Below are 16,279 nucleotides of genomic sequence, written 5' to 3' on the forward strand. Positions count from 1 at the left end.
CCATTCCCCAAGAGTTACTTTCCTTGCTATGTTGGAGACCCCCCCCCAAAGTAACTCCTCCAGTGAAACTCTATGGTCAACCTTAACTAAAAGTTGCACTGAAAGACCTAGAGATTCCTAGAGAGGACACTCTACTAGGCTTTTGTAGCTCCTCCAGTACAACTCTATGGTCAACCTTAAATAAAAGTGGCACTGAAAGACCTAGAGATTCCTAGAGAGGACACTCTACAAGGCCTTTCTAGCTCCTCCAGTGTAACTCCATGGTCAGCTTTAACTAAAGGTTGCCCTGAAAGACCTAGAGAGGACACTCTACTAGGCCTTTGTAGCTCCTCCAGTGAAACTCTATGGTCAACCTTAACTAAAAGCTGCCCTGAAAGACCTAGAGATTCCTAGAGAGGACACTCTACTAGGCTTTTGTAGCTCCTCCAGTACAACTCTATGGTCAGTGTCTGTTGGGATGGTGACCATTGGGTTGCGCTGGAGGACCTAGAGATTCCTAGAGAGGTGACCTCTCTGGTAAAAACATGGTGTTTTTGTTATGTGCCATTTTTCCATATTCATGGGGGTCTTGTGCCTCTAACCCTAGCAAATATGGAGGGACAAGTTGTGTGCGTGTGTGTGTGTGCGCGCGCATGCATGCATGCACATACACATATATAGATAGATATAGATAGAAATTTGATTTAAATGCATGTGTTAAGTGGTGTGCAACATTGGAGTAAAGAAAGGGAGGGGAACATGTTGTGTATTTAGGAAGTGATAAAGCGCAGGTGTGGTTTGCGCTGCCGGAAGCGGAACACAGAAATGGGAAGGGAAAGGTAATATTTCTTGTCTTGCAACTAGAGATGGACCTTTGCAAACCCATGAGAAAGAAAAAGCACAAGATCCCAAAGTGCATTTAGGTGGCCAGGCATTGGCCAACGGTGCGGTTGTGTTTTGGACACATTAAAATATTGCGGTGTATTGAATAATACAGAACGGTTTGCAGCGTTATACAAACATTTGTGCGTCATATAAACAGTCTAACCTTTCAAGAGCAAAATCCACGCCCAGAGATGAGAAAAACAAGCACAAAAGGATGGGCTTGGAGTGAGAAATCTGGAAGCACTCACCAAAAGCTATAGGAAAGAAATATATTTTCCAACCTTGGAGGACTTTGAGCGTGATTTGAGAGCAGTTAGGAGAAAGACGTGTTCGCCAGGCTCATCCGCACTGAAGAAATAATGCGGTTTGACACTGCTTTAACTGGCATGGGTCCATGCTCGGGTATCCTAGGATTTGTAGCTGTGTGAGATATTTAGGCTTCCCTGTCGTAAGCCTCTGGTGCCACAACAAACTAAAAATCCCAGTCGCATGGAGTTAAAATGGTGTCAAACTGGGTTATTTCTGCAGTGCGGATCAGACTATAGTCCTTGCCTCCATTGCCCTAAAGATGGGATGGTGTCTGTTGCTTACGTTTAGTTGTAAAATGCTTTTGGCTTATTAGTTAGAAAGTGATTCTTGGTTCTTAGTTACAAAGTAGTTATTGCTAATTAATTAGAAAGTGTTTCTTGCTTATTAGTTAGAAAGTGCTAATTGCTTATTATTAATAGCTGCAAAGTGATTATTGCTTATTGTTTGCAAAGGCTCTAATTGCTTATTAGTTACAAAGCTGCTTATTAATTAGAAAGTGCTTGTTGCTTATCAGCTACAAAGCGCTTATCGTTGGTTAACTTGCAAAGTGCTTATTGCTTATGAGTTACATTTCCATCCAGGTTTCGTCCAGGTTGCCTCACAAATGCTAACTGTTACTGTAGGACAGAGCCATGGCGGTTAAAGTGGCGTCGAAGTGCATTATTTCTACAGTGCAGATGCACCCATTGAAGGAGCTGACCAACGCCTAGCGGAGGGTTCTCTCTGGGCATCTCTCTAGGTGCAACTTTTGGTTCAAGTTGACCACAGAGTTGCGCCGGAGAACCCAGATATTCCTAGAGGGGACTGTATTAATAAGATCCGAGCCTAACCAACTCTGCATAAGTCAAAGGGACGAGGGTTACACTCTGTACATGCGCAGAGACAGGGAGGGTTGGAAAGGGATTAAGTGCCATAGATACTGCATTTTCTTCTCTTTTGCTTCTCTTCCTTCCGCCGCCAGAGAGTGGATGCCCAGTGCCACCTTGATCCATGGTGCCAGCCTTCCTTCCTCAAGCCAGCCTTCTCCTGGCAAAAGTGGATGCTGGAAATAATGGGAGGATAGTATAGCTGCTGGGAGCTGCTCTACTTCCTCGTTGCGGTCTTGCGAAGCTTCAACAAACAAGAGCGCTTCTGCGTACATACAGAGTGCCACATGCGTTCCCTTGAACTTTTGCGGAGTTGGTTATTTATGGATTTGACCTTTTTGTGTGTCAGGTCTGAAACAGACAGCGCTTAAAAGGTGGTGCCAAAGTGCATTATTCCTGCCATGTGGACGCTCCCGTTCTCAGTCTGGCTTAAGTCTCAGCGCCGCTTTAGAAAACAAATGCATCTGAGGAAGTAGTCTGCCAAGCCTACGAAGGCTCAGGCTGACAACGTCTTTGTTTCAGTGCGTCTTAAAGGTGCTCCAAGATCTCTCTCAGTCTAAGAAGCAATAGGCCCTTTGCAAATAATAAACCAACAAGGAAAGGGAAAAGGCCCTGTACAACTAACTGCCCGGCTTTTCTCGTCAAACCTCGCACTCGGCGCTGCCAAAGATCCTGCCAAGTCTCAGGAGGAAGGGTGGGGCTGAAGACTTGGAAAATAATACAGTTTTTGAGCTAAGAAAGAGAGGGATTTGATGCCCAAAGGGGCCTTAAAAGACCCTCCAGGAAACGGAGTTTGCATTTGCAAAACCTGCAGCCTCTTGTTTCTGAGTTTTGCATCGCTCCCTCTTTTTGCGTTATCCCTCCGCTCTCCGGCTTTCACCTTCCCTTTTTCCATTTTTAGCTCGACGATGACTAAATATTTATCATTTCCCGAGGTTCCTTATAAGGGAAGGGGAAAAAAAGAATGCAAGCGCCTGGCCTTATTCCTCGCCTGCAAAAACAACAAGACGGCTTTGCCTTGCAAAGTTGTGCAACTGGCTCTCCAGGGTTGGGAACAGAGCAATGGGTTCCCAAGGGCATTTCTTGGGCACAAAGAGCAACCCAGTTGCATGGCCCAAAAAACAGATGCTGACTGCCAAGGTGGCTTTGGAGAAAGGCCGGGTCTCGGGATGCCAAGAAAACCCATGGCCCAGCATTCCCACCAAAATAATGATCATGTCCACCCCAAAATCATCCAGAGACAGGAATAAAACTAAAACCAGCCCCGGTTCCTGAGAAAACTGTCCTCTAAATGGCTCTCAGAGCACGCACAGAGTGCGATTTCTTTGGCGGCTCAAAGTAGGCCAGACAAGGACCACCGATGCATCCATTTTAAAATGGGTAACAAAGAAACTGGCTGCCATCTGCGCTGTGGAAATAACGCAGGTTGACGCCGCTTTCGCTGCCGTGGTTCGGTGCTGTGGGATTCTGGGAAATGTATTCACGGCAGAGCAGCATTGGCCATTGCGTTCCTCTGAGGCTGAGAGAGTGTGACTGGCTGAGGAGCCGTTAAATATATCCCCGTCTCCTAGCGCCTTGTATAAAAATACCCAGATGGTTTTGTACCAGTTTGGCATGCCAACTAGGAATATCTGGGTCCTCCACCACAACTCTATGGTCAACTTTAACCAAAAGTCCCACTGAAGTACCTATAGAGATTCCTAGAGAGGACACTCTGCTAGGCCTTTGTAGCTCCTCCAGCGCAACTCTATGGTCAATGTCTGGCAGATGTTGACCATGGTGTTTTCGTTATTTACGCTTTCCACACATTCACGGGGCTCCTGTGCCCCTAACCCCAGCCAATGTGGATGGATGGGTGTACTTTCTCTTGCCTCCCCATCTCCCCATGAGAGCCATAGTGGTTTGAGCATTGGACTATGGAGACCAGAGTTTGAATCCCGGCTCAGCCATGAAACTCATTGGGTGCCTTTGGGCAAGTCGCACTCTCTCAGCCTCAGGGGAAGACAAGGGCAAACCCTCTGCTGAAGAAACCTTGCCAAGAAAACCCCAGGATAGGTCCACCTTAGGGTTGCCAAAGGCACACAACACACCGTCTCCTAGTAGCCTCAGTTGCAATGGTCCAGAGATCCCAAATCTCTCCCAGATCTTGCTTATATTTTACCCTTTGCCCTGACTCCGTCCAGATATTCTAATGCAAGTAACCGGTGCCAGGCTTCTGCGAGGGTGAAAACACGCTTGGCCGAAGGTATTGGGTTACTGGACCAAGCCCAGATTAAACCCAGCCACCTGCACTGGATTTATGGCTCCCGCTTCCCTCGGGGGCTAAAATTAGCCTTTGGCCACTGGCCCAGAGAAAGGAAAGATGCTTTTAGACGAAGACGGGCGTTGCAGCACCGAGGTGATCGCCAATGTAAAATATCACGCTTAAGAATTAGCATGGAGCGTTTGCTTGGAAAGGGGAAGGGGTGGCATTTTGCTTGACCTTAGGCAAGTCACACTCTCTCAGCCTCAGGGAAAAGGCCATGGCAAACCTCCTCTGAACAGGTCTGGCCACGAAAAGCCCAGGATAAGGTCGCCATAAGTCAGAAACGATGGCACACAATGGGCAGCAGATCTGGATAGATCCTGAGCATTGAAACTGCACAAGAATTGTACTCAGGGCTGCTGAAATCTAGGCTTTAGGGGTCTTAATTTTGGGGAGGATTTGGGGCAATTTCATAAAGGGATCACAAAAACAAGCGGCAAGTCCTGGAAGACGCAGGCGTGGTACTGCCTGGCGCTGAGCCACACCCAGCGAGCCGCGGACGGATAAGATAAAGTTAATTCTCTCTCTCTAAAGCAAGGCCTTCCAAGTTGGCGCATGGTCCCCCGAACTTCTCCTTTTCTCAAAGCCTCACCAGGAAGGAAAATGAGGAAATATTCCTCATTTTGTGGTTTTTCTACTTTCCAGCCCTGCAAAGTCTTTATTGGTAGAAATGAAAACGAAACGGCCAATATTGCAAGGACGCCTTTTAATAATAATAATAATAATAATAATAATAATAATAATATCTAGGATGGGGGCAGTGTGTAGAAACTGGGAGAAGCGTTGGTTAATTCTTCTAAGCCATGGATCTAGCTCTGAAATTGCAAATATCCTAGGTGTGCCTGGGTTGAGGAGGCCAGTAAAATGTTTTGTGGGCTAGTAAGTTTGCCTCTGATTCTTTCCATGTTCTGAATGGTGTCTTCTTCTTCCTTGCTCCAGGCAGCCGGACAAACTGGTGGTGGTCTGGACCCGAAGGAATCAGCGCATCTGCTCCAAGGTAAGGTAGAACGGTTTTGTATTGCTTTCATGGTGACGATTTGAATTGTTGTCCAAATGGCAAACACCAGGATTCCATAGATGGATCAAGTTGGAAATGACTTGAGGCACACAACAACAACCTACTGGTAAGAATTCAAAGGTATAGCCGTGTTAGTCTGTAGAATCGGTATGTAGAGAGATCTTGTAGCACCTTTGAGACTCAATGAAAGAGCTTTCCTTGACTTAAATCTACCTCCTCAAGTGAATACTTCAATGGAAGTAGACTTCAGTCGAGGAAAGCTCATGCAGCCATCTTCTATCTTTCAGTGAGTCTCAAAGGTGCTACAAGATCTCTCTGCATAGTACTGGTAAGAAGGTGCATGTCTGAGGATGTAGGTTGATGCTCTGAGCTATGTTGTTTTGGTCCTATGCAGGCCCATGGATGGCAACCAGGGATCAAGAACCCGTACCGGGGCACCGTGGTGTGGATGGTTCCAGAAAACGTGGACATCATGGTGACACTTTATCGGGTATGGCGGTCACGGCGTTGAGATTTGATATGCAGATATATCTACCAATATCCCAGCAAAGCAGTGGCCTTGTATCTATGCTTGGATAGAATAGAATCAGAGGGTTGGGAGAGATCCCAAGGGTCCTGCAGTCCAAGCCCCTGCCATGCAGGAATACAGAAGCAAGGCATCCCTGACAGATGGCCATCCAGCCTCTGTTTAAAGATCCCCAAAGATGGACACTTTATCTCACTCCGAAGCAGAGTCTTCAACAGCTCTTACCATCAGTGTTGAGGTGGAATCTCTTCTCCTACATCCATTGCTCCGTGCATCAGAAAACAAGCTTGCTCCATCCTCAATATGACATCCCTTCAAATACATATACAGGGCTATCATATTACCTCTTAACCTTCCCTTCTCCAGGCTAAACATACCCAGCAACCTAAGCCACTTCATAGGGCCTGGTTTCCAGACCTTTCGCCATTTTGGTTGTCCTCCTCTGGAGACAAAAAAGCTGATTTGTGACCACAAATAGCTCATTGGTAGGGCACAACCTTTGCGTTCAGATAGGCTTGGATTCCATCTATTGACATCTCAGGGTAAGTTGGGAAAAAGGCCTTTCTGAACCCCTTGAAAGTGTCCATCATACTGAGCCAGATGAATTGATCTTCTTGCTTGCTATAAGGTAGTCTTATACCTTCTTCTCCAGCCAAGGTGTCTTCTCCAGCCAAGATTCTGGGGAGACCTCTGCCAGTACTAGCAGAGGCGGGCAAATAGACCAACCTGGCATCAGGTTGGTTTTTCGGAGAACCAAACCCACATTGCATCCCAAACTGGATGATGGCGGTGATCGAACCTGAGCGTTTGGTATTGAGATGCTGAAGCCCACCAAGTAACCCGCGTCTTGTTTCTCTTTCCTTCAGGACCCCCATGTGGAGGAGTATGAGGACAAGGAGTGGACCTTCGTGATCGAAAATGTATGTTGTTGGAAGAGATCCTTTTCTGGGGGTGGAGTTGGTCTTGCGAAGCCCAAACACGGCAACAAGACTTTAGGATTTTTCTTTAAAGCCAGGTTGAGGGACCATTTAACCCTTCAGAAATGTTGGGCATCTTCTTCCAGGATGCCCAGCCAGCATCTGAATATCAGGACCACCTTATGCCAGTTTAAATGCTGTGTTATTCCTTATGCCACAAACGTGTTAGTCAGTGTGGATGGATGTTTATGATGGAGATGTTGGTTCATAATCAGAGACTGACTCCTTTATCCTTCGTGCCAGGAATCGAAAGGGCAGCGAAAAGTCCTGGCGTCGGCAGACGTGAACCTCAAGCGCTTTGCCAGCCCAACGCCGACGCAAGTGGACCTGAAGCTGAAGCTGAAGCCACGTTCGGTGAAGGTGGTGGCGGCCACGCTCCAGCTCACCCTCTCCTGCGTCTTCCTGCGAGAAGGGAAAGCCACGTAAGTGGTGCGATGGGCACCAGGCTGGTAGACCCCAACCTTTTAACAAGAGGCGGGTCTGGAATCCAGTGTATCCAAACCTTCTGGAAAAGTAACCCCAACCCAGTGGTTAGAACAACCTAAGGAATTGAAGACCCACAACAATTAATATTTGGGGTGCTGGAATGATAACTGTTCCTAATTCCCTTTCCAAAAGAACATTATGATCCCTGCCTCTTATGACCTCTCTTATTTTGAGGTCCTTTCTATTTCTTTTCCAGGGATGAGGACATGCAAAGCCTTGCCAGCCTGATGAGCGTCAAACCCTCGGACATCGGCAACCTGGATGACTTTGCGGACAGCGAGGAAGAGGCGGCAGCGGACGAAGCCCCCAAACTGGGGCAGAAAGAAGATGGCGTGGGTGCGGAAGCCCCTGCTAAAGGTGGGGGAAAGCCTCCTCTTTTGCTGGAGAAGACGCCTGGTTGCGTTCATATTTGCAGCATGACCAATGTGCTCTGGATTATAATGGGAAATTTTAAACCCACCAATGGCATACAATCTCAAAAGTCATAAAACATAAACCATTCAAAACTAAGCAAATTATAAAACAATATTAAAATACAGTTCTAAGTGCTTTCGAGAACAAGGAAGTCTTTTCGGCCGAGGGAGGGCAAATGGGTGCAAATAGGTGCAGGAAAGTGGAAACAATCGTCAATTCAAATGTGCAAAAATGTGCACCAATTTGCATGGTGCACTTAGGTGTAGACTAGTCCCCGTGATTTGTATTTGTTGCTACTCTTGTGCTGTGCAATCTCAAGATTTCTGGACCCAGAAGTTCTGTGCAAATTCCCACTTGGAGTGTTCTTGAGCTTTCTAGATATCCTTTCCTACTCCTTTCCTACATCCTTCCTTCATATTTGGGAGCAATATTAACTATGCATGGGCTTTAGAAGCACTACCCTGTATTTTATCTTCTTATGGTTCCTTTCTTCCTTCCCCACTTACATTTCTGCATGCGGTTTGACAGTTGCTTGCACTTGAAGTCACTCTCTCTCCTCTCTCTTTCTGTCTGTCATCCCGGGTGTTCAGGATTCCTCAAAAACGTCTTGACGGACCCTTTTCCAGGTAGGATTCTTCCCTGGACATGTGTTCGAGGTTTCATTAGCACTGTTGAGCCACCCTTTGTAACCTTGTTGTTCCCTAGCCAGCAGCCCCTAGTCAGTATAGGCAATGGTGAGATATGCTGGGAGATGTCATCTTGAGGATGGAGCGAGCTTGTTTTCTGCTGCTCCAGAGAATAGGACCCGGAGCAATGGATGCAAACTATAGGAAAAGAGATTCCACCTAAATATTAGGAAGAACTTCCTGACAGTAAGAGCTGTTCAATAGTGGAAGACGTTGCCTTGGAAGATGGTGGAGTCTCCTTCCTTGGAGGTCTTTAAACAGAGGCTGGATGGCCATCTTTTGGGGATGCTTGGATTCTGAGTTCCTGCATGGCAGAATAAAGGGGTTGGACTGGATGGCCCTTGGGGCCTCTTCCATCTCTATGATTCTGTGATTCTAATACTGAGAGAGTGTCATCATGTCTTAAACTCACCTGAACCAGTTCCACTGTTTCTTGCTCTTGCATTCAAGGATTCTTACCTTCTCTTCCTGTTTTTCATCTTGGACTTTTATATATCTTTTCATATTTTTTCTCACTCCTTCTCCTACCGTAGACACTTCACGGGATTTGAACACTTTGGCAGAAGAAGAGGAGGATGCGTCTTCCCAGAGCGCAAGTCAAGTCGGATCAGCAATGGCTGCTTCTTCCAGACCCTTCAAGAAAGAAACCCTTCAAGGTATATATATGTACTGTATTGTGTATGTATGTATATGTATATACAGTGGGACCTTGTTATCTGCTGGGGTTTGGGTCCAGAATCCGCTGTGGATAACAAAATCCGTGGACGCTCAAGTCCCATTGAATACAATGGCAGAGTAAAATGGTGCCCCTTGTATAAAATGGAAAATCAAGGCTTTCTTTTTTGGAATTTATACTTTTTTGGAATATTTTCAAGCTGTGGATAAAAAAATCTGTGGATAAAGAGGGCCAACTGTATATATTTCTATATATGTGTTCTGGTTGTTGTTGTGTGCCTTGGAGTTGTTTCCAGCCACCTGGCGACTCCTGACTTAGGGTCAGCTAAAATAGGAACGGGAACAGAGCCATGCATGCTGCCTTTAACCCATTGGAACTAAACCTTAGGAAGAACCTCCTTACAGTAAGAGCTCTTGAATAGTGGAAACCAAGGGTCTTGGATGATGAGGGAGTTTTCGGGGTTTTCCAAGCAGAGGTTGGATGCCCACCTCTTGGGGTACGTAAGCTGTAGATACCTGCCCTGGCAGAGGGTTGGATTGCATGAGCTTTGGGAATCCCTTCCAAACAGCTAAATATTTGATTTCTTGTTTCAGCAGCCATTACAGAAGCCCCCAAGCCAGCAGCTGATGTTGTCAACGGCGGTGGCAAAGTCCTCCATCCCGTGGCCCCTGTGGACACCATGGCGGCCCCCTTTGCAGTAAGTGGTGCAGAGTGCAGTGGGACAATGGGGCACAGAGGGGCAAGTGGTGGATGGCCAGGAGAAGCCGCCTGCATCCCGAGAGAGCTGGGCACCACGTGGAACCATGCAATGGGAACGTCTGCAACATTGGCACAGGTGGGGGTCGGAGAGAAGGCAGAAGGAAAGGATCCTGCGCTGCTGTGGGGGCCGCCAACATCATCGAGTGGCACAGAAGATCGGTGAGTGCCATTTTGTGGGGAGGGATGGAAGGTGAACCTTGTGAAGGGGAGCTGAAGAAGGGAGCTAGTTATGTACAAACTGAACCTTATAACCTTTGTGCGATGTAATGGTTTGAGCTTTGGATTGCAACTCCTGGTCTCCTGGGAGACCAGGAAACATATCCAGGGGTAGCCATGTTGGCTATGTTGCAAACTACAATAACATCCAAAATCCACAAAATAAGGGTACCTTTATCAGACCAGCCGAAATGCACAAAATCCATGTTGCAAGCTTTCAAAGTTCTACAGGCTTCTTCATCAGAGAAAGATGTTCTTGTCTTGGCCATCCGAAGTGCACAAAAGACACATTGCAAGCTTTTGAAGTTTCACTGGTTCCTTCATCCGGCAAAGAGGTTAAAAAGTCATACAGAAGGCGGGTTACTCCCTTTCAGTGATTGCCAAACTCTGGACTTCCAGATGTTTTAGACTTGAGCTCCCAGAAGCCTCAGCCATCTTGGCCAATGGTTTGGGATTCTGGGAGTTGAAGTCCAAAACTCCTGGAAGGCCAGAGTTTGGGAATCACTGCATCTAGGAGCTGGCAATAGATAAGCGTGGCATGGCTCACCCTCTCCTCCTTTGGCTTGAGCCTCCCAGAACAGGCGCCTCTATTTTGGGCATCTTGTGAACGCATGTTTGGTGACAAGGAGAGCCAAGCGAAACCAACAGCTGCTAGTTTTGCTTCTCCTTTTTTTTTAGCGTCAGGGTGAGAAAAGGAGGAAGGGGGGTGCGTTCCCGATTTAGCCTTCTTCTCCTTCCTATCCCACCCACCGTAGATTGGAAGAAGCGAGACCATGTTCCACTCGTGCTCCCTCGCTGCCTGGGAGAAAAGAGAAGTTTGCGCATAGGAGGAATAGGAAGTGAGAGACCGATGGGGAAATGACTGGGAGGCATTCAACAACAACATATCTTGGGTGTGCGTGAATATATGTATGTGTGTGTGTATATATATATATATATGTGTGTGTGTGTGTGTGTGTGTGTGTATGTATGTGTGTGTGTGTATACACACACACACACACACACACACACACACACACACAAACACATACATCTATACACACACACATACATGCACACACATATCTTGAAAATGGTCCTCAACTCATCTTCTTTACTCCCATTTCATTGTCTTTGTGCTCATGGGTGCATGCATGCTGAGTTGTGTAGTAGTTAAGGAAATTCCCCTTCTCCGCGCCACCCTTAGTTTGGTCATCCTATGTTTGCACCGTTTCTATTTTCCTCCTAGCCTGTGGCTTATCTTGCTGATGTAAACCTGATGCAGCTGCTTCATCTGAAGTTAGAATTGCAGAATCCTAGAGTTGGAAGAGCCCACAAAGGCCATGCGGGAAGACACAATCCTGACAAATGGCCATCCAGCCTCTGTTGCAAAATCTCCAAAGGAGGAGACACAGTTGTCGTTTTGTGTAGCTTGCACTTCTGTGTGATCTTCTGCAGATCTGTGGCACAGTGGTCAGGTTTTAGCTTATGAGTGCTTGTCCTGATAGTCTCCAAATGGCAGTTTGATCCAACAAACCAGTTGCTAATTCTGAAGTTGAAGGCTTTCATGGCCGGCATCTATAGATTTTTGGGGTTTTTTTCGGGCTATGTGGCTATATGTTCTAGAAGAGTTTATTCCTGACTTCAGGAATAAACTCTTCTAGAACATGGCCACATAGCCCAAAAAACCCACAAAAAGCTACAGTTGCTAACTGTTTCCGCCTCTCCTGGGAGCAAGCTTTTTGTATATTGAATGGATCCTGATTGGCCATTTGAGGCCAAGCCACTTCAAAATGCCATTGGGTTCCAACAGGGATATCTTGCCGGACGTTGACCATAGAATTATACTGGAGGACCTATAGATGCCTAGAAATGTTTTTTTTCTCTAGGAATCTCTAAGTCCTTAAGCACAACTTCTGGTGGAAGGTGCTCATAGATGACCCAGAGCAATGGTTCCCAAACTTTGGTCCTCCAGCTGTTTTGGACTTCAACTCCCAGAAGCCCTAGCCAGCTTGGTCAACGTTCAGGAGTTCTGAGAGCTGAAGTCCAATACATCTGGAGGACCAAAGTTTGGGAATAACTGATCTAGAGATTGCTATTAATCAAATCCATGAATAATGAAATCCATAAAAATCAAAGCTGCAGATGTAGAGGGTTGGGTTGACCTTCAGGCCTCAGGACCTTTCTCTCTCTCCTGTCTCCAGGTCTGCTGATATCTGGAAACCCAGGGAGCAGAACCCCCTTTGTGCACCGCCGAGGAAGAGGGGTCCCATCAAAGGACCTGCGGGGCCCCCGGATGCATCCTTGTTGCCGTCGTTCGCACCCGAAGCCCCCCCTGTGCCAAAACGCAGGCTGGAGAGGATGCCCACACCCTCAGAAGACATGTTCCCTGTGGCAGAGGTGGCCCTACCTGTGAAGAACAGCTCTCACTGTATCACTGTTCCTGTTGCCCCTAGTAGTCCTGGAAAAGAATGCTTGGGGGACAACTTCATAACAGAAACATCCTCCTCTCCCTGCCATGGCCCCGTGGTGATGTATTTTATGGAGGACGCAGCCCTTGCTGAACACAAACCTGTTGTTACCACCATTGAAGCAGGGTCTTCCTCGGACGCAGCTTTCCTGGCCTTGTCTCCGGTTGTGAGGCCAGTCCCCATTGTGCAGACCTTTGCAGAGGTGACCATTGGTGGCCTCCACCATGTACAAGAAGATGAGGCAGCATTAGAAGTAGCTCCTACGTTGGCGCATGGTAGCGCCCAGGTGGACCTGGCAGAAATGAAGCTGGGGGAAGGTGGTGAAGGGTTGGTATGGCCTTCTGGAGAGGGACTAGTAGTACCCTTGGTTGACCCGCCAAGGGATGGGATGGATGAGGATCAGTATTTGGCCAAAGAGGGGAAGTCTGGAAGTGAGGTGAAGTTCATGGTAGGAGAAACATCTCCTCTGCAGCACCAAGCTGAACCAGATAGGGAACAGGCTGAGGATGAAGCCAGGCAGGAAACCTACGGAGTTATGTCCGTGGAAGAAGCTTGGTTATCAACCCCTCCAGAAGCCCGTCCTAAACAGGAAGAATGTGGAATGAAGGGTGAAGCAGACGTGGAAAGTTGCGAGGCCTCTGAGTTGCCTGAAGGCACAATCCCACCAAAAGATCTCTCCGTAGATGTTCCAGAATTAGAGTGGGAACAAAGGATGGTAGGACAGGAGGTAGTAGACAGGAACAGCCTTCTCATTTTGGAAGAGCCCCTTCTTCCATTGCTTCCTACAGAAAACGGCAGGGAAGAGGTGGCAGAAGGGAGTATTGTGGAGATGCCATCTCCTGCCCTCGATGCCCCACCTGGTCCGGAAGATCAGAAGGAAACAGCAGATGAAAGAGCCACTTCTGAGAGCAATCTCCCAAATATTTTAGAAGCACAGATGGTTTTGGAACTGGAAAAAGGAGTTCTTTCAGAACTGGAGAACGCAGAGTCAGGCAATGGAGGTGATGTGGATGAGCAGAAAAGCTCTGGAGGCAACGTAGAGAAGATGGCAGAAGAAGCACCTTCCGGAGTGGAGATGTTTGCTTCAGAGGAGCGATTGGAGCAAGGCGAAGAGGAAGGAGACAGAAAGGACTTTTTGGAAAATGTTTTGGAGACCACAGCAGGAGATGCACATGAAGTGGACCAGGATAAGAATGCCAAAGCTTTGGGTCTACACTTAGCAGAGAGTGGTACCCTCAGCCTGACAGGGGCAGAGACTGGCCAAGAGGGGACAGAAAACCACAGCTGGTCTGGTATAAGAGAAGAGGGATCTCATTTACCACCTGAGAACAAAGAGCCACTGAGAGCTTTGTCTTCACTGAGCCCCGTATCACCCCAGGATCCTGCCCCACCTCTCCCAGCTCCCCGTACCCTCAAGGAACGGCGTGCCAATCCCTGCCAGGAAGCACCAATGCTGAGCCCCGTGTCCCGTGGTGGAGATGGGGCCGGTACCCAAGGGGATGCCCAGGTACAGATGGCTGTGCCAACCTCCTCCTCATCCCTGGCATCCTTGCAGCTTCTTCCCACCTCTCCCTCTAAATGTGCAACTAATTTTGGCAGGGTTGGTGGGTGGGTGCTTCTTGTTTCGGAGGGTATGGTTGCTGTGGCAAGCTGAGAAATTATAAGCCCGTCTGCCACAAGGTTATTCCTTCATTTCTATAATTGGGGAGTTTTGAGTGGCAAGTTTTGGATGCAGTCAAGAGAGCAAAAATAAACGGAGGATATTTTTGCTTCTCACCTGGGTGGGATGCCCACAGAGTCCCAATATAAACTCTTCTTTCTCCTGCACTTGGGACTTTGGATCTAGTCCTAATGGTCTTCCTGCTTGGCAAAATTTGGAAACCGTATATCAGACTAATAGTGTGTCATGTAACTTAGGCCAGGGATCTTAATGCAACAGTGTGCAAATAGTGATGTTCTTGTTATCATTTGTTTAAATAGTGCCATTGATGTACTTACTTTGCAGGTGCTCAATTATGCGCAAGTGCTTATGTTGTCCCTTTGGGAATGTAATGCCCCAGGCTGTGGTTATTTTATTTGCTCTATGTGTATTCTGTTTAGTTTTTTACCTAACAAAATAAGGTTACAAGAAAACGTATGCCCACCGTATGGCTGGGCAAAGTCCAGATGTGGTTGGACTGCAGCTCCATCAGTCCTTGCCAGTGGAGCCAGGGGTGAGGGATATAGAAGAGTTTATTCCTGATGTTTCGCCTGAGTTTCTCTGAAGATGCCAGCCACAGATGGTGGCGAAACATCAGGAATAAACTCTTGTAGAACATGGCCACATCGCCTGAAAAACCCACAAAAAGCTACGGATGCCGTCCATGAAAGCCTTTGACTTCACAAATTGCGTGGCATTTCCTATAGCAGGACGTTTGTGTAGACCAAGGCTGGAGAAACCTTTGTCCCTCCAGATGTTTTGGCCTGCAACCCATGCCTGCCTCAACTGGCATGGGCAACGGTAAGAGGATGTGAGCATCATTATCCGAAACATCTGGAAGGCCAAAGGATCCTTTCCTTTGGTCCAGAGAGAGAGAGCTCAGTGGAGGATGGCAGAATCATAAGGGTTGGAAGGGACCGCAAAGACTATATAGTCCAACCCAACCCAACTAAACCACTCCCCAAAAAGAAAGCTGTATATCTCAGCCAAGTCCATGCATGACCTTCTTTGCCCGCTCCCCATGTTTTAGGTTGACTCCCCCACCAGCCCAGCACTTGTGAGTTCCAGCCAGTCCTTGCTGGAATGGTGTCAGGAGGTGACAGCTGGCTACCGGGCCGTCCGGGTCACCAACTTCACAACGGCTTGGCGCAACGGCTTGGCGTTCTGTGCCATCTTGCATCACTTCCATCCAGACAAGATGTGAGTTGGGAGCATGAGTGTGTCTGTGGATGCAGAGCAAAGGCATATTAGTAGACCACCTGGGTCTGTGGCGATAGGACCTCCATTTCCATTGTTGCCATTTAACAGCGACGGAAGTGTGATGTGCAATATAGACACAAAATATCATCATGGAGGTGTGCTTTCCACAAGTCCAGATATTACACATTGCATTGAAGGTGGTAGTCAACTTCAAGTCTAAGCAGCCACAAAATCCCTTTGCATTATAGCAAGGAGAACTGACAATAATCCATGCTGCTGGGAAGACTAATATTTCAATATGTCTCAGATTATGAAGCCTCTGCCAAAAGTATGGGAGTGGGAAGCAGACCAAAACCAAAGAGAGGAGACCAGTTGTATCAGTGGGGTTGACCTATGTGTTGATGTACAATTCCTTCATCTGATCTTCTGTAGTTGGGGCCAAGCAATAAGAATCAGGCCCTTGATTTTCAATCAGGAGATGAATTTGGGAAGGAGAAAATGGCTGGATGGAGAGGCAAAGATAGGGGACCATAGGACAGTGGATGTTTTGGTGGAAGGAGAGGAACAGTGGGTCATTGGAGGATTCAGGCCAAGTGTTTTCATGGACCTTTTTATGTTTTGCTTTCCTCCTCCATTTCCGTCTTCAGCAATTACGAAGGCCTAGATCCCCTGGATATCAAACAGAACAATAAGCTGGTGAGTTGGTCTCTCCAAACCCCTTGGGTTGTCTAAGGAACTGAACTGTGGGTGGGAGAGTTGGGCCCCAGATGCTCCAGGTGGCCTTAGTCCAAACTGTTTTGGAAATCATGCATTAGTTTTTGGAAATGC

General features: G+C 47.4%; 1 protein-coding gene across 8 annotated transcripts in view; it reads left to right on the top strand.

Moving 5' to 3' along the window:
• The window catches only part of EHBP1L1 (EH domain binding protein 1 like 1), a 35,264-nt gene that overhangs the window by 6,817 nt on the left and 12,168 nt on the right, over nt 1-16,279 (top strand). For 2 of the 8 annotated variants that reach the window (XM_042439162.1, XM_042439159.1), the window contains exons 2-12: nt 5,284-5,341; nt 5,757-5,852; nt 6,755-6,808; nt 7,109-7,287; nt 7,548-7,708; nt 8,356-8,391; nt 8,985-9,107; nt 9,721-10,045; nt 12,286-14,059; nt 15,282-15,451; nt 16,099-16,147. In XM_042439162.1, coding sequence (XP_042295096.1) covers nt 5,284-5,341; nt 5,757-5,852; nt 6,755-6,808; nt 7,109-7,287; nt 7,548-7,708; nt 8,356-8,391; nt 8,985-9,107; nt 9,721-10,045; nt 12,286-14,059; nt 15,282-15,451; nt 16,099-16,147 — 3,025 coding nt within the window. The remainder of the gene's footprint in view (nt 1-5,283; nt 5,342-5,756; nt 5,853-6,754; nt 6,809-7,108; nt 7,288-7,547; nt 7,709-8,355; nt 8,392-8,984; nt 9,108-9,720; nt 10,046-12,285; nt 14,060-15,281; nt 15,452-16,098; nt 16,148-16,279) is intronic. The other 6 variants (XM_042439165.1, XM_042439161.1, XM_042439164.1 and 3 more) reach the window with 6 other exon arrangements.

The sequence above is a fragment of the Sceloporus undulatus genome, chromosome 9 (assembly GCF_019175285.1).
Source record: "Sceloporus undulatus isolate JIND9_A2432 ecotype Alabama chromosome 9, SceUnd_v1.1, whole genome shotgun sequence".
NCBI lineage: Eukaryota > Metazoa > Chordata > Lepidosauria > Squamata > Phrynosomatidae > Sceloporus > Sceloporus undulatus.